This window comes from Pollicipes pollicipes, unplaced genomic scaffold (assembly GCF_011947565.3).
Source record: "Pollicipes pollicipes isolate AB1234 unplaced genomic scaffold, Ppol_2.1 Scaffold_2555;HRSCAF=2994_pilon_pilon_pilon, whole genome shotgun sequence".
Taxonomy (NCBI): domain Eukaryota; kingdom Metazoa; phylum Arthropoda; class Thecostraca; order Pollicipedomorpha; family Pollicipedidae; genus Pollicipes; species Pollicipes pollicipes.
In genome coordinates, this window is record NW_023596136.1 from 29,477,989 (window position 1) to 29,501,350 (window position 23,362).

At 50.8% G+C, this 23,362-nt stretch overlaps 1 protein-coding gene across 1 annotated transcript in view; it reads left to right on the plus strand.

Moving 5' to 3' along the window:
- LOC119110993 (protein phosphatase 1 regulatory subunit 27) overlaps window positions 1-23,362 on the plus strand; it is a 35,768-nt gene that overhangs the window by 5,627 nt on the left and 6,779 nt on the right. Inside the window, exons 2-3 of the mRNA XM_037234810.1 lie at window positions 7,351-7,573; window positions 22,232-22,382. Coding sequence (XP_037090705.1) covers window positions 7,402-7,573; window positions 22,232-22,382 — 323 coding nt within the window. The 5' untranslated portion in view covers window positions 7,351-7,401. The remainder of the gene's footprint in view (window positions 1-7,350; window positions 7,574-22,231; window positions 22,383-23,362) is intronic.

Consider the following 23,362-nt stretch of genomic DNA (forward strand, 5'->3'; position numbering starts at 1 on the left):
CAGCCTTTGATGTCGAGCTCAGACGGGCCGAGCAAGAGCGGTGGTCCGCCCCGCCTTTGTCGTGACGTCCAGCCCCGCTGTTGATATAAGCTTCCACTCAACTCACGCGCTCACTTTTTGCCCCCTTTTTAGTCCCTTTTTGCCCCCTTTTTAGGCGTGCAATGCAGGCTCAGCTTGATGATGAAGCAAATGTTATCTCTGGAAGGGACGGGCAAATTACTCCCGGTTTTGCTCTTTTGCACCGCTTCAAACGGTAGTCAAGAATGTGGCACCGCTCTGCTTGTTGATCGGGAAGCTGTTTAGAGAGACGTCAGTTGAATCTCACCAGGGACGCTTCGACCAGTGAAGCCAGCAATCATACGATACAGGCCTTAACGCAGACATATCAAACAACAAGTTGCACATGGATGGATGTTTGTCATATGTTTACCTTCCCAAAGCTGTTTGGCAGGGCGGAGCGCAAAATTCTCTTTGGGCGAGAAACGACATAAACTTTTCTATCAGATGGTACGGAATATAGCTAAGATTTGCGAGTAGACACAGTGCATGTTCCTAGATAGCTTTGCACGGGGTAGATGTCTTCTTATTGACTCATGTTGATAATCTACCCGTGTTAGACAACATCGCCTAGGATGGGCAGACGGGTAATGGTCTGTAGAAATCCCTGAATCTACCGCCACAGTTTGTGTAAAAAAGCAATCGGCGTGGAGTATTTGGATACTTAGAGGTGAAATCACCGCCAACAGCATCTTAACAGAGCTGTTAGAGTTTGATACCATAAAACATATACCAAGTGAAGGCAGGCTGTACTTGATTTAAACAATCTTATCAAATGCGTACAGTCGACAGAAAATCTACGCCTTTGAGTTAGGAAAAGTCGGCTGGACTCTGTCCGTCGGAGTTCCAAGATCAGATACCTATCGTTTCAAACGTTTGTTCGTTAAGTGTACTCGAGGAACCGTGATGTTGCTCACGCAAGTCGGCACTGTAGCCATCACAGTTATATAAACTATGCTCAATTGAATGCTCCTTATTTATTAGATCCTTTCTTGATAGACGCAAAGCACGTATAAAACTTCTAAACATTTTTCGTGAATTCCAAACGTACGGCTTGCACGCAAGTCATATATTAGCATTTGATTCGCATTCAGCTGTCGGGCAACTGCAGGGGTCCCCGTGTGCCGTGACCAGAGCTGGTGTGAGCGCTGGGCAGAGAGGGTGCAGGTCACGGCGCTGGTCCAGCTGGGTGACGGCTGCCCACCCGATGACGTCACGCGTGACCGAGCGCAGCCGAGCCCGGCTTCCCACGCATCTGTTGCTTGGCACGCTATCAAGACCAGTACTGTTGGCAGTTTTTGCGGAAGATTTACGATCACACGTGTCGTGTGGGAACATAGCATTGTGGTAGACGACGCACCGCCTTTCAGCACGGGTGACGGACGATGGTCGACAAGGCACAACATAACGGGGCGTGTTCTGGGTCGTGTCGCGGTTTTCCACATTGCCACGGGAAAGAATACAATTTATTATCTGCATCGAGGAGAGACGCAGCGCGGCGCGTCAGATCAGTCCCCTCATTCCTGTGACGCGTGGAGCGTGGCGCTGTTTTTCGAGCGGGGCGGACGCGGGCCGCTTGATCCACCGTCGGAACTCGGCCAGGCGGCCAGCGCTGTTTATGTGGCGAGAAATTGAATTATGTGGCGCGCTGTCGGCAGCCGCGCCGAACGCAGTACATGTGTGTCCTGTTTGTTGACCGGGCGGGAGCTGCAGCGGGTCGGTGGACATCCGCCGCTCGGCCGCCTGCCGCGACGCGTTATCCCCGCTGTCCTCCCCGGCGACGGGCTCCACCTAAGCCGGTTTGGGCCCGCTTTGGGCCGTTGTTTTTAGGGTGCTCCGAGGCGGCGTGCGAGTCGACGCGTAATCGCTGACAGGAGGCGGCGATCAACGTCATTCTGGTGACGCTGAACAACTGCCGTGCAGATTGGCTAGGGAGCGGCTGCGCGCGCGGAACCAGAATCAGCCGGGCGGGGCCTCGAGTAACGGCCCGGAGCGGCGCCGCCGCGCTGCTGGTGCCAGCGGCGTGCGCTCAGCATTTCAAACCCGCAGCTCACCGGAACAAGTTCAGATGCATTATAAATATTGGCTTTAGTATGTGCGGCGCACATGCAAACGCCGGACATATTCAGGGCATGTTAAACATGCCGCTGGATGTCGCCACTCCAGGCGACATCCCTAGATGGCAGTGGCAGCTTTTTGTATAAAGCATACGGGCATAACGATAACGCTATCAGGTGTTACATATGGCAAAGTTTCTTTTGGAATGTCTGGGTCAGTGATCGACATTTGGACCTTAATCTTAGCGGTTTTTTGGTGTGGCCGGAAAACATGATAGCTTAAGAGCATTAATCAGTTAGTAATTGTCAACATGTTTTGACTCCAAAAAATAAAGAGCTGCCATATTTTCTGCTCATTGTATGATGTCCTACTACTTGCCGGCCATTTGATGTCACGCATTTTTTGGATATCGCAATGTCATAGGAAGCTAGGCATTGCATTTTTATTCAACGGCATCTCGCGTCAAGAAGACAGACTAGCAGACGTCATAAAGAGCATCAGCTTCGAAACCTATGACGCCATTACGGTATGACCTGGATAGTATGAAAGATCCTTCGGTAGGTAAGTGGGAAAGGGAATTCTTCCCCGGTTGTTGACAGCTTTGTGTCAGCAGGCATTGTGGTTTGACTGCTAGTGTAAATACAAAAGACATAGGCAGAGAAACCACATCCTAGGGGGCTGCGGAGCTAGATACTTCCATTTTCAATTATTCAAATCTGGGGACAATCTTAAGTAGATTTGTGGTATTGTTGATATTGACATTGCACTGTTGTTACACGTGTATTTGAACTTGAATGCTTTTTTAATGCGTTTCCCGTGCTTTTTGGATAAAATATGTAATATGAACTGCCGTCACGCAACATAACGTACAATTCCAAAACCCTGTCGTGCCTGGAACTGATCTGATCGGACATACTCCACCTCATAGCTCTGCACCCAATTCCACCTGGTGCATTGTTTTGATGCTATGGGGGTCAAAGGTTTGGCGCGGCACAGCTGTGAAAGCGTGGAAACGGCCTCGCATTTTTGTGTCCGATGCGAGGTGGCATGAGGGTCAAAGAGGTAGCCTGGCTCCCTTTTTACAGACTGCTCGTGGGACTTCACTATAGCTCACTGGCCGCCGTCCATCATTTTTGCCCATTGTATAGGTGAGGGGAGGGGAAGGGAGCGATCTGAGTTGACGTGAGGCTGCATAACTTAACCTCATTTGAGGTAGTGTGAAAACTAAAAGAACGATGTTGCCTCTGTTCCAAGCACCACAACCAGTCAGCACTTGTCGCTGTTGAATAGCAAAACAAAAAATCGCTTTACCGCGGTTAATCTGAGATAATTCCTGAACATGTGTCCAGTAAGCTTAGTCTATTATAAACGAAAATGTCAAAGCTTCATTAAATTTAAGGAGGAAACGAAACCTGACTGGTCCGCTCATCATTCACACCGTCGGTATTAGTTACCCTTGGAAATAGGCTGACCTGACATCTGACATGTTTTGTTTTTTATATTCCCGTTAATGGTAGTCATCTGTGTTCTTATGGTAAAATGGCACCAAAAAGAAAAAAAATCACGTAGATACTAAGAGGAAAAATGGCTCAGCCGGGAGTGTGCTTGGCTTCCACGTGGAAAACCTGGGTTTGATTCCTGAGCATCGCTATGGCCAGGTGCGGCCATCTGTCCTCTGCAGCCGCTACGCTTCCTAAAGATTGTTGTGCGAAGTACGTCGCGCATCCTTTCAGCCTTTTATAAAAGGTTGATACCAGGACCTTTCATAAGAACGATAGGTACAGGCCGTTTTTAGAGAGGAGAACGACTTTTTCGATCCAAACGACCTATGGTTGTTTCAGTATTAATGAAAATGTAAAAACAGTGCACTGTGTTAACACTACGTGATTTAAGCTTTCACTAGCTTTTTCTCGAACACGCATAGCTTTCAAGACATTGAGGGAAGTGGGGCTGCCAAGACTGACAGGCGTATCTTCGATGGAGAGTTTTCTTTGAATGCAAGAAAGCTCTCAAGTGGGCCCCTTGAACCGCACCGAACCGCGCTACCCCTCGTCCAGGGTGGTGCGGTTCAGGCCACCAGAACTTGACCTGACCGGTCCATGCATAACGATGCGTCATAAACATTCTTCCCTCTGCGTCATCGTACTTAGGACGAGACCCGGCCGGTCCCGGCACCATGCAGAGGGCTGGGACCGGTCTCATGTTCCGGCACGGCGGCGCAGCGCACCGAGAGCCTTCGTCCGCCACGTCACCTGGTGGTCAAAAGACATTCCCTTGCCCAGTGCAGCTTGCATTGGTACAAAGCACTGTTGCCTCGCCCCTCGTTAATCCCATTGCGGCAGCGAGGGGACAGAGGACTTGGCGTTGTGGAGCTACGTGCCTTGCACGCCTGGCATACATGATGCCCACATTTCCGTTCAATGGGACCTTGCTGTTCCGTTTAGGGAGCGTTTGTCGGGCGCTGGGTGGTGGGCCTGATCAATCAACGACAGGGGCGAGGGCGCAGCGGGTGGCGTGTGCTCCCTGCAAGCTAGACGGACCACCCTGTGACGGACTGCGCCACCGGTCACCGACAGCCCCACGTGCGTCAGATGTGTCAGGGTTTGATACACACATGCAGGTGCTGCTGGCAACACGCCTAGACGCTCAAAGGGAATGTTTTACGTTTGAGGATATTGAAGCAAGCATCGCGTATGATGAAACAACCTCGCTTATAACTATTGGTGTGCTTTTTAAGAAGATAAGACTGCTCTAGACAGTGCAATTTTCTGTTCGGTAAATATGTTCCTCAATGCGTCATGGTTTGTTTAAGTCGTCGTACCTTGCACTACGTTGATTGAGAGCCAGTTGACGACCGTAATATCTGGAAATCGCGCCCATGAGCGTCAGAAGTAAACACATCGGTTTTTTGGCATTCATCGCCGCATGGCTTATGGAATGGCAGAACTTGAATGACGTTATTTTGACGTCCTGAATGCCAAGGTTGCTTTTGAAATACTCTCCCCGATATACCTTTCCCCATTTTCGTGGTCGTGCTGCCCAGAAACAAGAGCGGCCTAGGTCTTAAAAAGAGCAGGCTTGTGAACATCACCGAACGTTCTTCAAGATGGCTATTTCAGCTCACAACCCTATATCAATGTAGAACACTCCCTTGAATTTAACCAGTAAAAGGCGGATTTAAATGTATGAGCTTATGTAACACTTCGCCGGAGCATTTGTTCGTAAGGCTAAAAAGGAACCACTACATCACATCATTCATGCATTCACGTGCCCTTGGAAATTGGTAAAGACAGGAGAGGATAGACACCGGATACGGAACTGCAAAATACCCTTCCGTCTTTGAACTTTTGCTTCACGTCTTGGCAAGGCCGTGACTAAACGATCTGAGATGAATTCCGATCAGTCCTATGCTCTGGTATCCATTGATCTGGTCATTACCACATTTGTGTACTATGAAACGCAGTTTGTTGTCATGCGTATTTCCGACAAAGAGAGATATCCCTCAGTGTTCAGTATCACCGTTATTTACTAAAAAGACTTTTCACGCAAGCACTGTTAGGCTGGGACCTAACACGGTACCAAATAAAAAGCGCTGAAAAAAATCGGAGAAGCCGGAGTAAGACCATGGTTTGTTGCCATGCCTCTCAAAACAGTCGAAATTCTCACACCGGAGGCGTTTTTTTCGTTATCTTGTACCTATTCGTTATTTCACGTTTGCGGCACTTGGCGGTTCGGTCCCATGAGACCAAATATGCAAACGTAAACTGACGAATTGGTGCATGATGATGAAGCCAAAACAATGCCAGAGTAATGTTTACCTGTTGCTTTAACAGACCTGGCCAAAAAGAAGAGTCTTGCCATCTTCTTATATTTTTCGCGCATTGCCGCATTGCCCGTGGAATGCTGCCGGCCGAACCAAGTTAGGTACCAGTCAAATAAAAGCCAGCGTGGAGAGGGCTGATATATCTTATTGAAAGCAGAATACATTTCGTAGAAAATTACATCCAGTGCACGCACCGATCGCAGTCGTGTAAGCCAATATAGAATGGCGCGGCGTACGGCTTCCCACACGCGGTCGGTAATTTCCGGATGTCTGTCAGCGCCCCAGACAGACGTCATTGGTATACACGCGCTGCAGATATCCTGACATCGAGTGTGCAGCTGCGCAGGCATACAGAAGCGGTCAGTCATCCTTCAGTCTGAAGTGTATTTATTTTGGCAAAGCTACGCGTGCTCTTGCTCGCAGACGCACACGTAATTCATCGAATGGCGGCATATTTTCTGCTTGTTAATACTCGCATGTTGTGTTCCACAAGCATCGGCTCGCTACAAGCCAAAGCGTGGTGTAAACATATAGCATTAAATCCGGTTACACGAGGACAGCTTTATTTCCACGCCTGTTTCGTATCAGCTATAACTCGTGGTATCAACGCTCTAGCGTTGCTGACCTAGCACCGATTCTGCACACCAAAAGTGAGCCGACTGCAGACGACGATAGAATCTCTGTGATGCAGTCGGACCACCGCACCCGGCCGCCCAATACTGCAATCACTTGGCATGGTATGCGCTTGGTCCAATTTGCGCAATCATTGCACAACAGTTGCTTTGAAAATATATGTCAAGTATCTGTATTTTTGTCATTCCTAAGGGCAGTATGCGTGGAGTGCACACTATTTCCGTCCGGGCGAGGGGAAAAGGAGAATGTTTATGAAGCATCGTGCAGTGGAATGACCAGAAATAATTAAATGAAAGATTTTATGTTGTTGGAGGCAGCACTTACTGCCATGACTCTCTGGCATTCATAGCACATTTACTTGTTCTGCGGATTTGTAGAAGAACCATTTAAATCATCTTTCTGTATTCATCAGTTCTAGGACTGCATGGTAGTTCAAGGGAGCTCATGAATCAGAGAGCCTGACCGTATCTTTGCAATGTCTGGCACTTGCAACATTCCTCATATTTAGTAGAGAGCCATAAACGGTTGGAATATCTCCTCACACGGTGCCGGAGAGTGCTACCGCCATAACCGATACAAAACAGAGGCTTGATTCTTGATAAAGCGTACATAAAGCCTATCTCGCTTACTTTCACCTCTTCCATACTTCCCCGGTGTGCTCGCGGGTTTGTACAACGGCTTTGGGTCATGCACTCATACACAACATGGGCTCACTACGCGCCAACTGTCCGTGAAACTGCACCTCTCTAGCCCGCTGACAGAGCGCCGCTCTCCGACAGGTCTCCGTCGGCGGTGTCCGGTGCCCTGACCTGACCTGACCGGCTGCTGGGATGAGTCGACGGGCCAGTCTATTCGCGCGCCAGAACCCGGGCCGCCGCAGGGTGCGCTTCCCCGACGAGGTCGTGTTCGACGACAACGTGCGAGAGAACGACGCCGACGCCGTGGTCACCATGCTGCGGCGGGCCAGCGTCGACATCGACGTCAACAGGATCAACTCGGCCGGTGAGATGCAGACCCCTGGCCGTATCACTGGCCATCTGGCTTTCTAACCATGCCTCCATATATCCAGTATCTAGCCACCTAGTTATCTATCTATATACCAGCCTCTCTCTCTCTCTCTCTCTCTCTCTCTCTCTCTCTCTCTCTCTCTCTCTCGCTCTCTCTCTCTCTCTCTCTCTCTCTCTCTCTCTCTCTCTCTCTCTCTCTCTCTCTCTCTCTCTCTCTCTCTCTCTCTCTCTCTCTCTCTCTCTCTCTCTCTCTCTCTCGCGCTCTCTCTCTCGCTCTCTCTTCACTTCCGCTCAGGCCTAGGCTCCGATATGCCGTGTTTATTTAATTTTGTTGACAACATTACGCCGGCACCCCTGTCATCCATCTCAAAACAAGCTCGCTTATTCTTCCGTTGACAGGGATGTCAGCATTCATTTCATCAGATCAGTAACCTGATTTGCCAAATGATATTTAGTGCGTTAACCAGACGTAATTTTGCAGCACTACATTGAAGTGCTTCTGGGTGTAAGCGACCTGTCAGTCGTCATACTTGACACGTCATACTAGTATCTCTTACTTCCTAACGGGAAGTGCCGCAGCTAGAACAGAAATTCCTGAGGTTTGTATTCCTAATTTGGGTACCAATGTACGATTCTGCGTGCCGCGGTGGACAGCGCCGACACTCCTGGTCACCGGTTTTCGATGATGAGTAGAAGTGCAACAAAAATACTTGGCATTTTGCAAGGATTAATGTTCTTGCGTCAGCTGACGTTCATTGTCAACTAGGCTTGGTACTGTTGTCCGTGTGGCCGCGTGGTACTGTCTTGACGAATGTCCGAAGATTGCCTCGCTCCTAGTAGAAAACCATGCCAAAAAACTTGCGGGTACCGTGATCTTTTACTAACACTAACGAAGTAATGCTTTTGTGCAAGAAGATTTTATTAATAGCTGGTGTGTTCCACTGGCCCGATGGAGTGTGCCTCTGTGTCACCCTGGTGGGTCTGCTTCTGTAGCGCAAACGTACGACAATCCGGCGACAACACGGGTCTGGTCGGCGAGCCCCCTCGGCAAATATCATTTGACTGAGTGCGGCCACGGCCAGTATTCCCGGCGCAAAAAGATACATACTCACGAGGCATATTCATGCTTGCGTCCCACGTAGCATCTTCGTGATTTAACCAATGCCGGCGAAACACAGTAGGCTGGGAATCGCGCAATATTCGTCCTGGCAAACCCTCGGTATGAGAGGATCGACGCGGCACAGCCGCTGTCGTCCGGCAGCACCAGTCGGAGAGGTCACGACAGTCACGGACGGTCAGCGTGGACGGGATGCCGGGGACACAGGTTACCTGTGCGGGCGAACCGTAACGTAACCTGACTGCTTGTTCCCTTCACCGCTCACTGTGACACGGAGCCCTAATGGTCGTCGCCTGGTGTAATCTCGTTCATGTGTTCTGGTCGAGTGGGCAGCCCAAAACAACGTCTCATTTAGCCCAGCGTCGACCAGGCTGGTAGCCAGCCCTTCCAGCCTTGCAGTGGTAGCCAGCAACGAGCCTCAAAGACCAGCGGTTGACACGTAAATAGACACGCAGATACGTAAGCGTTAATTTGTAAAAAGAGCGCAGATACGTAAACGTCACAAGTTCCAAAGTGCACCGAGTGGGCACATGAGCGGCCCGTGTGCCCTTGGCCCCGGTCGGACGGGCTCATCCGTGATGCACTGGATGATGTAGCAGGTGCGGTGGCAAAAACGCTCTGCCGGCAGCTCGTGTTCCGCCCCGATGTGTTTTGGTGGTGCGGCCGGCCGACCGCGGCAGGGAGTCTCACGTGATTAGCCCCATCCATAATGGTAATTCGGCCGACTGCCGAAACCCGGGACGGAAACACGACTTCCATCGATTCGGCCTGAACACAGCCAGGCAAAGCGGTGATATGGTCTGGCTAAACAGCAGCACAGAGGCTAACCAGACGCAGGATGAGGTGGCCAGAAGCCATGACTAGCTAAGACGGAAGGCTGCTGGGGAGCGGCAGCTCACTAGGCTTTTGTACCGCAAGGAAATCAAACCAGCAGATTCTGAAGTACTGAAAACGATTGGGGGCACACGCATTATTTGAAGCTCTGATAACTTTCATCACCCAGGCTTTTAAGCAACCACATAAAATGTTTGGTGGGATGGCTTTGGCTTGGCTCCGTGCCAAGTAAAGCTTGCTGCAAATACGCTGATGCCCACGACACCAGCAGAACCATTACGGTTGAACTTAAATTATTTTGCTTCGGCTCGATGAAAACGGCAGGTATAAATGTGTGCACTGTAATTTAACTCGTTGACGCAGTCGTCCCGTCTCATCCTGACCCTCCCTTAACCAGTTGCTAGTTTGCTCTCCAAACCTTGTCACCGGCTCTGGCCCGCCAAACAGTTGTACGCTAGTTCCGGGATGCGTGCGCACATGCGCTGACAGTCTTTGTGAATTGTGGGGCACTCTACCAACTTAATGTGCACGTAGATGGCGCAACTGTTACCTCACGCCACTAAACTTAAAACTGATTCATTAAAGCACTCACATGCGTAAATTGAAAGCAGATGCGGTGTAGGCCAGCCAAAAGCATTAAACCTCACTCCAACAGAGTTTTTTACCTTCGCTTCACGAGTGGGGCCGCAGAAGCCCCCAGAGCTATCGAAAAGCAAGCGAGCTAGAACCACGCAGAAACGACATAGGAACGCTCTCGCCAGACTGCATTAGATATGTGTAATTCAACAATGCTGATTGTGATTTTTGAAAGGTAGAATTAGATCATGATAGTAAAATTGGCACTTTATAGACTCCTCCTGTTATAAGAGCTAAACGTGTTACGACCATAAAGGTAATTAGAATGAAAAAACAGTGCTGAATGGTTCTTTGATGGAGAAAATCAGGTCATAGCAATAAAATAATCACTTTATAGAACATTCCTGTTGTCTCAAGTGATATACGCGCTATGATCATGAAGAACACGATTTTGAATAGATCTTGAAACGCTCTTAGAAGAATCAGCGGACCTCGACACATATGACCTGTGATAGGTCATGCCAGTCTGAAGATGGTTCAACAGGCGAAGTGGGCTGCTGCTCCGCTCAGCCCCTTTACCTGACTTCAGTCAACGTTGAGCTTCTATTCCAAACTAATTTTCAAGGAAATGTGAAATTTGTGATCTGGATCTCATTAGGGCATTGACGTGAACGGATTTTTACAAGGTCTTGTCACTAAATTTTGCACTAGGCGACAAGTAGCAAGTAAAGATTGCAACACTTAGGCGATACGTTTCACGGGATATTCCTCAGCTTTTTATAGGTTTCTCTCCAACAACGTGAGCCAACGTCGTAATGTTACCGCAGCTCACTGGTCATCAAAACTCCATCATAGGCTGTTGACACAAGCCGATCTTTAGCCGTTGCTTTTCCAAACACAGATTTGAGAGGCGTGGTTTGTTGGTTTAGATTCGTCCCACCAAACATATCATTCCCTCGATGCATCATTTTACGACAAAACCCGTCATGGGCCCATGACGTGATGTTAACATTTGAGGTAGAACTGCTCTGCACCGTATTTTTGTTTAACATCAACTGCACATCATGCAGTTGATAGCAAACCCAGCGTTGAAGTAGATTTTTAACCATGTTATATTCAAGTCATAACACTTAACATCGTAATATCAAAAACATGGTATGACTTTAACTCATGCGGAAAAATGACTCACGTAAAGCTTGTTCAGAAGCGCTAGGGCTGACCAAGTCTTTCACTTTTCACAGTTCGTTCTTCAGCTCACTTTAACCTTTCCAGCTCTGAGATGGCCGAGGATCGGATTTCAGCAGTGTTGGTGACGGTGACGGTGGTGACGGTGGTCGGTGGTGACGCATACTGGGTGCCGGTAGTGTAGTGGTCAACGCGTCTGCGTTAACCGCTGCGCGTGTGGAGAACCAGGGGTACAGGGTTCGATTCCCCGCGATGCTCGCCCTTCCTGCCAGGGTGAGAAGCAGGCGACGCTACATGGCCTCAGCAACTGAGTGCGTCGTAAAGCCCTAATGACACGAGGTGACGCATACTCCTGTCAGCACCAGAAACGGTTTCATTGTCCGTGCTGTCCGGTGGACAGAGCAGGCCGTGATGACTTAGACTAAGATTTTTTTCAATCATTCTGGGTCAACTTCTCCGTGAAGATAAGCGAGCTATGTTTGTCCGTACCAACTACATTTGTATTATTATTTAAACCATGCACATTCTTACCTCTGCTTGTGAACAGCATTGTACAGACGGCAGATATGTCTGGACAAGTGTTCTACACAGCGATTGTATTCGGGCAAAACAAATCCAACCATAGAGTTGAGCTCTCAGTACCCCGCTAGTGTCTGGACACTCCATGTGAGTGGGACCGTTGTCCCCGCTGTAGCTTTTGCAGCATCTATTTTCTGTATAGTACACGTAACATATGGCTGCACACGTGACGTCACCACCGGCCACTCAGTGCCGATATGTTGGTAATGCCTGGGTGGTTCTGTTCCCGATAAATACATGAGTTGGCTGCATCTTAACTCCTCCTGAGACCCTTGTATTTCCTCTTTGGGAGGAATCCCCCTCCCCCCCCCCCCCCCCGATGGCCTGGCTTAAAGCCACCTTGGTGACACAATGGCGGGCTGGACGTGCAAACTCGAGCTTGTTGAGATCAATCGCACGTTCGGGTGCTTCATCTTTGCGAGTCGACATAAAGCTGACGATGTCCAGTAAACACGCATAACCACCGAACGGTTACATTGAGAGACTTTGTTCGCACAGATAAGCGAGGAGCAACGTGTGACCCACCCATGTAATAAGTTAGCATTGACCTTACAGTGATGCACAGAGACGTTGACGTAAAAGCCTCTTGGCCTGCTGATTCATTTGGATGTTTTTTTGCATGGTCTTATGTGCATGCAGAAATAGCCACAAGCATGGCTCCTGGTCTGCGTAACGCCTCTTTTCTAAATGAATTTGTTCCCCACGCTTTGCATGGACGGTGCTGGACCCAGAGTACATGATAAACAGCGCCTGCTGCTCGTACGCTGAGCCAAACACTTGACTTCTGCGACTCCAACTCAGCAGATTATTTTCTGTCTCGTATTTTGCCAGACAGGAGTGATGATGGCAGTGATCTTTTCCGTGCCGATTAGCGCCGTACCACGGCACCTTGTGCTAGGGTGGTCTCCGTTGGCTAATTGCCAGCTGACGTCATAAGTTGTTGGGCCAAGACGTTGACTTTCCTCTGATTTGCTTTCAATGTCTTTGAGCTACCGGTTCTCTAAAGCCTTGGCATGGCTATAGCTAGCTCCTCCCTCGGTCTTAAGGATGCCGTTCCCAAACGGCAAACAGCACATCAAACGGCAAACAGCACATCAAACGGCAAACAGCACATCAAACGGCGAACAGCATATCAAACGGCGAACAGCATATCAACCGACGAACAGCATATCAAGCGACGAACAGCATATCGAGCGACGAACAACATATCAAGCGACGAACAGCATATCAAGCGACGAACAGCATATCAAGCGACGAACACATATCTGATGGCGAACAGTGTATCAAACGGCGAACAGCATATCAAACGGCGAATCATATGAAGCGCCGAACACCATATCAAGCGATTAACACATATCAAACAGTGAACAGCATATCAAACGGCGACAGCACATCAAACGGCGCATGGCACATAAACCGCGTGCGTGCAGAGGTGGGCCTCACAGCCGGCCGCCGTCCAATGTGTACAAAACTGAGACATTCTCCCTGCTGCAGTCGTCTGCAGGCGGACCCAGGTCGTCTCCCTCTAACTGCACGCCATGACGAGCTGGTCGGCCCCGCGCTGTCCGTTTATAGTCGGCGATGAGTGAGCCCGCGGCAGTAAACGCTGCCGGCGTGGCCTGGCTTCGCTCACGGCTGGCCGATGACAAGCGGTGATCCAAGCTCCTCCACTGGAGAGCGTGACCAGCGGGTCGAGCTCAGTGACACCCTGAGAGCACCATCGACCGCGAGCCGGAGAGCGAGGCGGCGCCTCGAGAGCCTCCTCCTTCTCGCTGTAGGCTTTGTTGAGAGGATTGGCGATCGGTATTGACCCTTTGGTGGGTACATATGCGAGTGAAGTGTGCGGACGCCTGGTCCTGGAGGCGCCGACAAAGCTTGAGTCATATGTGGCACGTGTTGCATGCTCATAACATAAGCAAATTTGCCACTCGCTTAATCGTGTCTATTTAACCAATGACTGGACATGCGATGTTGGCCCTCGGATGATGTGGCCGGCTCCCTTTCGAAAGAAGCGACATGAACTATAGACCATCAAGTACATCAAGAGTGCTCTGCAAATAACGAATTAAAAAATGACTTTTCGGAGGCTCGAATCGCTTTAGCTCTCGTCTGCGTGACGCCGCTTAGCCCCGGTCTGAATCAGCAGGGGCTGGCAGGCCGATCTCCGCCGGTTGCGTCAGCCGACGGCGTCCGGCGGTGGCGCCGCTGCCGTCCGGCCGCGTGGGTGTCGAGCCGAGCCCGGACACCTCCGGGGGGAACCGACCACGTGACTGACCACTCCACCGGTCACGGCACACTGACCGCGTCCGTTATGGCCCGGGAGGGGGCGGCCGATCACACTGTGACACCGCCTCCCCCGGGAGATGTGACGCTGTGGCGCTACCTATCTCGAGACAAGTCGCATCGTGACAGGATGTCTGTCACTGGCCGTGCGTTACAGCAACGCCAGCTTTCATTGGGCTTTGTGATGCCATTTCCCCCTGGTCTTATAAGGCCGTGGCGCCATCCTCCTGGACCACGTGATACTATGATGTCATCTCCTCCGGATTATGCAACACTGTGACGCCGTCTCCCCCGGACCATGTAATACTGTGACGCTATCTCCCCTGGACCATGTAACCCCCGACCATGTAACACTGCGATGCTATCTCCCCCGGACTGTCACACCATTTTCTCCGGACCATATTAGAAGATGTCATCTCCCCCGAAACGTGTAAGAATGTGACGCCATTTCCCGCGGACCATGTAATCGGGCGGTACAATCTCCCCCGGACTATGTAAGCCTGTGGCACAATATACCCTGGACTATGTAACACTGCGACGCCATCTCTCTGGATCACGTAATGCTGTGATACCATCTCCTTCGGATTATGCAACACTGTGATGCCATCTCCTTCAGATTATGCAACACTGCGATGCCATCTCTCTCGGATCATGCAACGCTATGGCGCCATGTCCCGGGGACCATGTTACACTGTGAGGCTATCTCCCCTGGACCATGTCACACTGTCACACCATCTCCTCCGGACCATGTAAGAAGACGTCATCTCCCCGGACCGTGTAAGAACGTGACGCTATCTCTCCCCGACCACGTAATGGGGTGACGCAATCTCTCCCGGACCATGTAATGCCGTGCCACCACCTCCTCCGGACCATGTAAAGCCGTGACACCATCTCCCTCGGACCACGTAATGGGGTGACACAATCTCTCCCAGACCATTTAAGACCGTGCCAACATCTCCCACGGACCATGTAAGATTATGCCACCATCTCCCCCGGGCCATGTAGCACTACAACGCCGTCTCCCCGGACCATGTAAGACCGCTAAACGGTCTGACTCTGGTCATGTGCCTCTATGAAACTGTCTGACCGGGGCCGTGTGCCACTGTGACGCCGTCCGCGCCCCTCTGACCGGGGACGCGTGACTCAGGTCGTCGTCGGCCGGCGGCTCTGCAGCCTCCAGCGGCGCCGCCGTACAACACCGCTGCGGCGGCAGCGGCGGCGCCGCTGCAGCCGGCCGGCAGGCTGTTAGGTTTGCTGTGGCAGGAAGTGAGCCTCCATAAACACGTGTGTTCTGTGCTCTGGTGCCACACGATGGGTCGCTAGGTGTGTGAGAGGATATTTGTGCCTGGTGTCCAGATGAAATGTTCCCCACCGGGTACTGCTGCAAGGGAAATTATTCAGCGCAGTGCAATCAGTTCATCACTCAGAAATAGTGTTACAAACGTTGCAATGTGTGAACATCATACTTTCTACCCCAGAGGTAATTCAAAGGTGTCAATACGAATATTCGATAAGTATATCCGCGTCATGTCACCGCGTGCGTACAAAGATAGCGTTCTCTAAATTTATTTATACCACATCATAAGCTGGTTCCAATCGACCCCAGCTTTAAGTGGCACTTGCCGATAAAATACATCGCTGTGCAGTCAGAGCGGTACACACTCGTACACATACCAACATTCAAGAAGAGATGGCTGTTCGAACATCAGCTTGTGCGTTTGTGTATGTGCGTATGATGTGTTGGCTACCAACGGATTAACGACAACAGCACAAGTCGCATGCTGAGTGACCACGCAAACTGAGGCAAACATTTCCCGTAGACGAAGAACCCGCCACTCTTGAGGAAGACATCGGTGCCATTGAAGGTCATATTGTTTGATATAAATGCGGGGAATACTCGTTTAGCTAGTTTACAGCCGTTTGAGTACATAATTGGATGCAGGCACATCTCCCGCCCTGATTTATTTAGATGTTCTCCGCGGATGTTGTAGCCGCAGCAAATCAGCGAATACTGGGTAGCGTCGCAGTTTTCGCTCGAACGCGGCGGTGCACCGCGCCACTTCCTGGCTGCATTTGCAGCGCTGCAGGCTCCTGCAGAGAGGAGCCGCCGGTGGCGATTGTGGCGCATCGGCCGTTTATGCCGCCCCACGACCGGACGTCGTCTGCAAACAGCGGGGGCCCGCGCAGACAAGACGGAGGGGGCGTGCACGCGCGCCGACTGCCGAGGCCTTCATGGGGGGGGGGGGGGGCACGGCTTGCCAGGGTCTCGTCACGGTGAAGGGCTCATGACAATGCGGACGCAGACGATTGGGTTATTCTCAGGATGTTGACCAATCCAGGCCGCATATTCTTCATCTAATGACCCCATTGGTCATTTTCCCGATTTCAAATTGGATCCGGTCAACGCTGTGGGATGACAAATATTTTTCAGCGTAATCAGCATTAGTTCATCACATTTCATCCTGGCTTAAAGGGATCGTTTCACCTTTGAAGATATTGAAGCAGGCGTCAGACATGATGAAACAAGCACACTTATAACTATTAGTATACTTTTAAGTGTAAAAGACTGCTGTGGACAGAACGATTCTCTTTTTTTAGTAAACATTCTCCTCAATGCGCCATGGTTGGAATATGTCATCCTACCTTGCACTTTGATCGAGAGCCAATTGGTGACCGTTATGTCTGGAAATTGCGCTCACGAATTCCAGATATGAACGCCTCGACAACGTTTTTTTGGGGGGGAGGGCTTGATCGCCACATGGAATGGCATGATTTAAATGACGTTATTATGACTTAACGAATGTCAAGGTGACTTTGAACTATCGTCCCCAATATATATTTCCCCGTTTCGTGGGAGTGTGGCCAGAAACTAGGGGGGCTTAGGTCTTAAGAAGGACAAAATCATGAACAGCGCTCAAAGGCCTTCAATATGGCTATTTCAGTTCAAAACCCCATATAAATGTGGAACACTCCCTTTGACATAGATGCCCAGTATAGCATTACATGAACACTGCATGCTTTAGTCAATCCCATTAAGTCTGTTCTGGCCACCTTTGCTAATACAATGCTAATCCAATGTTAATCAGTATTGGTTAGAGATCCCCTCATCCATAGCAATCAAATGCGCAGATTGATCCTAAATTTATATCCGTTTCCGATACGTAATGACAGGGAGTTTAGTCCAATCTTCAACATGCAGAAGTGTGGGTCCACAATGACGCCATGGCTGTCCGGACGCCAAGCAGTAAATGTTAACAAATCTGGGGAAGCACTGGGGCATTCATTGTCGACGACGCTTGGTGATGATATGTCTGGAGCTCTCAGAACTTTGCATGGTGGTCGATCACGAACGTGTTTCATTGATTTATTATTGATGGGGTTCTTATTTAAGTTCAACATTGGTCCTTCTTTCTTTTCGTTGGCCTGCACAAAATGTGCACATTAGGTCCGGTTCGCGAATGATGTACGAATCATTGTCTTTTTTTAAAAGTAGTCTGACACCGAGCGAATTATGGCCTTGTCTGTTTGACAAATATTGAATGATAACTCTCTGACGTAGCCAGGGGCGGCGCAGCGGAGGGGGAGGGGCGGGGGGGGGGGGTCGAACAGAGGGGGCAGTTCCCCTCCCCTGCTCTGGCAGGCAGGTGAGACAAGAATATGTTTTTGCCGCCACAAAATTGTTGGTGGGCGCCTTTTCCCAAAGGGCATTGTAGCTACGGTATATTTCCAAGATTCAAATCAAGGCGACACTTAAAGCTGAGCCAGAAATTAATAAATCGGGCTCAGAAGGTCCTTTTCAGATCAAGAGGCCCGTTTTCTGGATTATGGGACTACCTTTGTGAACTAGGTAGCCCTTGCTCTAGATTAGTGAGACTAAGCCGGATGTTATTTCAAGGAGACCCGTTTACTGGCCCGAGAGACCCCTGTTACGAATTAAGAGATATCTGACCTGAGTTAGGAGGTACCCTTTATATTCAAGAGACCCATTTTTGGAACAGGGGACCTCATACATGCATCAGATGGCCGCGGTTCCTGGTCGGAATGCATTATTTCGGGATAACGAGACTCTTGGCTAGAATATGAGACCCCCTTTGTGAATCAGAAGCATTCTGTTTTAGTGACCTGATTAGGAGGTCCCTTTATATATCAGGATGTCCTTTTCCGGAACAGGCGGCCCATGTTTTAAGATAGTGAGGCCCTTTCCTGGATAATCAGAAAGCCCTCGCTCTGGATGTTTTCATTGTCAACATGTATTTACGTTGATGTGATACATGCAGCAATTTGAAAGCACGTCACAAGCCTGCATACCCTTCCCCTTGAATACGACACTGCCCAGGAGGCTCCCTATGGGAAGGCCCAATTTTGGCCAGGATGCCCCCAGAAAAATCATGCTCCCAGCTCAAAACCCATGGCACTGCCGCTGGACGTACCGTTTTTCGTGGCTGGGTATCAGCAAAATGATGTCTTATCCATATATATATATATATATATATATATATATATATATATATATATATATGTATATATATATATATATATATATATATATATATATATGTATATATATATATATATATGTATATATATATCCGTTATCCGTGTTATGCTACGCCGCAATGAGAACATTTTAGATTGTTGTGCCCGAACATCTGAACCCATTGTGGGGGGCGGACTGTTGTAATTTCCTACGAACCTTGAAAATTTAAGATCGGCCTGATGTGTACTTAATGAGCTTCCCCCCCCCCCCATTAAGAAAATACTGGCTGCGACCATTCACAATACTGCTTCTACTCTAGGGCCGCAATCAAATGCATGAGGGGCTGTGAGGATGTGTGGTCCTCCCGCTGGTGGAGGCCCGAGCCCGTCATTGAAGTGTCATTGTCCGATCGCCTGGTTTGCAGGCAAAACGGTCGTTTAAGGTGGGGCTTTGCAATGACTCATTGCTGCTGATTTCATGCAGGCTATATAAGGTCATAATCCATTTGCACGGACTCCGTAAATGACGCGGAACACGACATTGTATCAGGCATGATCCGCCTTTATTGCCTGGGCTTGTCTCTGCGCCGCCGGCCCGGTGCGGACGCCCACCGCCTCAGAGGAGATACGTTGGCGAATAACACGCGAGAATTCCGCCAGAAACGCGAGAATTCCGCCAGATTTATGCATGAAAACGCGGTCAGTGCAGTGTCGTGTTGTACCATGGACCTGCCGCAGATGACGCTGGCTATCATCACATATTTGGTGACGTCTCAAGATGCCGATACTGTACCAAACATTACGCTAGGCTTACATCATGTGTTACGCCAGCGGACCTGTGGCTTGCCGCATGCGGTCTCATGCCGGCTTAAAAGGAACTGGCATATGAATTCAACCCTCCTATCCACTTTCTGGCTTTGTCTTGCGTTCTCGCGACGCCCCGCTCATCCAAGGCAGGATGCGTGCGCCAGCCACGAGTGATCCGAGAGGCCCTCTGGAGAGCGACGAAGACCGGGCGCCCGGTGCGTACCCCGCAGAGGGGTCCCTGCGCGGGCTAAGGTCCGGTGGCTCTCCCCCCAGGCCTACGTATTCCTGCCCCACCGTTGTTCATTCTTCTTCATCCCATAGCCTTGGAACGATCATTACTGGTCGAAAGGGCTCTAATCCAAATAAGCAAGGAACTAGCTGACGGGCAATTGTGTTCTGCCGAATTACTGTTTGTCGGGTGCATCTCATGTCCCTCCAGATGGTCATTTGAACGTTGCTGACGTAAGAAAAGTTATGATTACCTTTACGTTGGAATGCGTTTCGGGTGCCGAGAATTCATGAGATGGAATCCACCTTTGCAACCTGTACGGCAGATCAGACGGCACCACACAATCACGCTAATCATGCATTGACCGGCGGCATTGACCGCCGGTCCCCCGAGAGGCCGTCGAGACGTGGCGCATCGATACACTGTCACCGTCACCCCTGTGTACAATGGACGGCCGCCTGCAGCCGTGATGACACTGATGGTGAGCCACCCGCTGAAGAGGCCGCTTCATTTGACCGCCATAGAAGCCGCGGCGGTGGGCTGCAGCCTCTGTCGGATAGATACCCGCCAGCTTCGTCACGCGGGTGACAAAGCCCTCGGCGGGCGGCGAGAGTCTGCATGGATCGTGATAGGATTTTGTTGAGCGCAAGTGTAATTTGGCAAGGAAGGTTGTCTGGTAGTGAAGTGGTTGCATAGGAGAGGGCAAAGGCCAAGAGCGTTCAATTACAACATTTGAGCCCGGCATAGCTGGCCTTTTTGGTTTTGTTTTTTACCTGTGTGTCAGGTTAAATCTGCTCACCCCCCCCCCCTCCCAACGAACATGTTGGATCTTGCTGCTACACTTTGCCCACGGCTAGCCACATCAGTTGTCAGCTGGCAGGAGGGAGTGCTGCGCACGAGGAGGCTCAGAGAGCTGCAGCCCAGGTCCCGGCCGATCAGGGACCACTCCGTGCCTCGCCTTGGGCGCGTCACTGCACCCAGTCGATAAAAAGGCACCAGCCAGACAGAGCTCACTGGAGGGCGGTGCGCTCTGGAGGCCTGGCATGACGTGCGGCGTATCGCGTGACAACTGGGTGACGTAGGAGCCAGCAGGAGGGCGCCACCGCTTAAACATGTCACGCCATTGAGGTGTGACTTCAGACGACCCGAATCGTCCTGTTTGACAGAAGTCTGGCGGCCGCTTAAGGTTTGAGAAGTTTCAGATGGGTGTGCTTCGTTCGGCTGTTATTGCAGTAACATGGAGGGTGGGAAAATGTCACTAATGATTCTCAGGGCGATGAAGCAGCCAACGGGCGGCTGTCACAGATGACTCGCGGTGCGATGAACCAGTCAACGGGCGGCTGTCACAGATGACTCGCGGTGCGATGAACCAGCCAACGGGTGGCTGTCACAGATGACTCGCGGTGCGATGAACCAGTCGAACGGGCGGCTGTCACAGATGACTCGCGGGGCGATGGGCCAGCCAACGGGTGGCTGTCACAGATGACTCGCGGTGCGATGGGCCAGGCACCGGGTGGCTGTCACAGATGAATCGCGGTGCGATGGGCCAGGCACCGGGTGGCTGTTACAGATGACTCGCGGGGCGATGAACCAGTCAACGGGCGGCTGTCACAGATGACTCGAGGTGCGATGGGCCAGCCAACGGGTGGCTGTCACAGATGAATCGCGGTGCGATGGGCAAGGCACCGGGTGGCTGTTACAGATGACTCGCGGTGCGATGAACCAGTCAACGGGCGGCTGTCACAGATGACTCGCGGGGCGATGAACCAGGCACCGGGTGGCTGTCACAGATGACTCGTGGTGCGATGGGCCAGGCACCGGGTGGCTGTTACAGATGACTCGCGGGGCGATGGGCCAGCCGACGGGTGGCTGTTACAGATGCTTTGAATCGATCGGAAAGCACCATGTATGCGAAATAGTGTATGATATTGCACATTAAGGATGGTACTGTAAATGGAGGATGGACGAAGAGGAAGACAGCACATCGATACTGGCTGGCTGCTGAAGCTCTCGAGCAGGGACGGGTTTGGGAGGTCTCGTGGACACGTGTCAAGTTCTGTTGAAGTTTTCGACACATGTGTCATGTGGTTTCTGGAAGTTTTGCCTGCCTTCCGCACCATGTTTCGCGTGAAGCGTTGTCGTGGCCCTTCTTGAGGGGGTTGTGCTCCTTCCTTAATGGAATTCTTCACACATTAGTGCCTTTAAGCACTGACGAACCAATCTAGGGCGGGATCGATGGCTGGCATTTCCTCAGATCGAGAATAATTTGTCACCGCATTTGGATTGGTGTTCGGGTGATGGCTGGACTCTGTGCTGGGCACTCGGATGGGGCTCCAGGAAACACGTAAACCCACTTACGTCTCGCACATACAGTTACAGTCTCCCGCATAAATGGACCATTTTGGGAATTCAGGATAAAGCGATAATGAGGAAGGAATGCAGATGGAAGAGGAAGGAAAATCATGGTGGATTTGACTATAAAGCCTTCGTGGTTGCCGTCCGAGCCCACACAATTCGTGCTCTCGCGCTGCGGCCGTATTTTGACCGGACCCTGCTGGCTTCCCCAGGGCTGACGGCGCTGCACCAGGCGGCACTGGACGGGAACCTGCCGGTGGTGCGGATCCTGGCTCGGTTCGGCGCCGACCTCAACTGCCGGGACACGGACACCTGGACACCGCTCCACGCCGCCTGCGCCATGGGGCACCATCACGTGGCCAGGTCTGGTAGCAGAGTTTCGGGTATTGGCCACCAGGGGAAGTGAAGTGTTCTGTCTCTCATAGGCAGTGTACCTACTCATACTTTTAGGGAACCATGGCACCATGTGGATTAGGATTACTTCATTCGAAATGTCATACATTACGATATTCATAGGATCACTTTACACCATTTTTCATTAACACTAACATCCTCGTGGCACAATATCATGTGTTATTTCGTATGCATGCAGCGCTCCGAGCGATTCTAAGCATCTGTGACAGCCTTCCGGTGCCTAGTTCATCGCCTCGCGAGTCACTAGTGACATGTTCCTATCCTTTATGTTACTGCTATAATGGCCGAGCGAAGCATATTTACCTGAATCTTATCAAACGTGATTAGGTGCATTCGCGGTCCCAGCCCGAAATTTTCTAGCGCGTTGGGTGGACTTGGCCATGGCGGCTTCGTCCCTTCCAGAAATCGGAGGCTCTAGTCACTCCAAAGCTCCCTACAGAACACCACCTGAAACTCTTATTCTCTTTTCTTTCTGTATCCTGAATCCTCGCGGCACCCCGCTCATCCGTGGCAGGTTGCATGCGTCAGCCGCGAGTGGGCCGAGAGGCCCCCTGGGTACGTAGGTGGGTAGGTGGGGAGGCCCCCCGTCCGGGTGCCCAGCACACACTCCGAGGGGTGTCAGCGCCGGCGGCGGTTGGCCCTTCAAGCGCATGTAGTCCATTTCCACTGTTAACCATTCTCCCTCATCCCATAGACCTGAAATGATCATTTCTCGTCGTAAGGGCTCTAATCCAAACAACCAAAGCCAACCAAATCATAGCTTAGGGACTATTTTTTACTTCTATCGAGTTGACAACTCGGATATTTTTCCGTTTGTAGAGTTCTAGCTTGCGCCCATGGGTGGCTTATACGGGAAGCAAAGTATCTTACTGACTACCCACATTAGGTACTTCGTTGAGAAAATGACCGATGGCTGACATTGAAGTAAG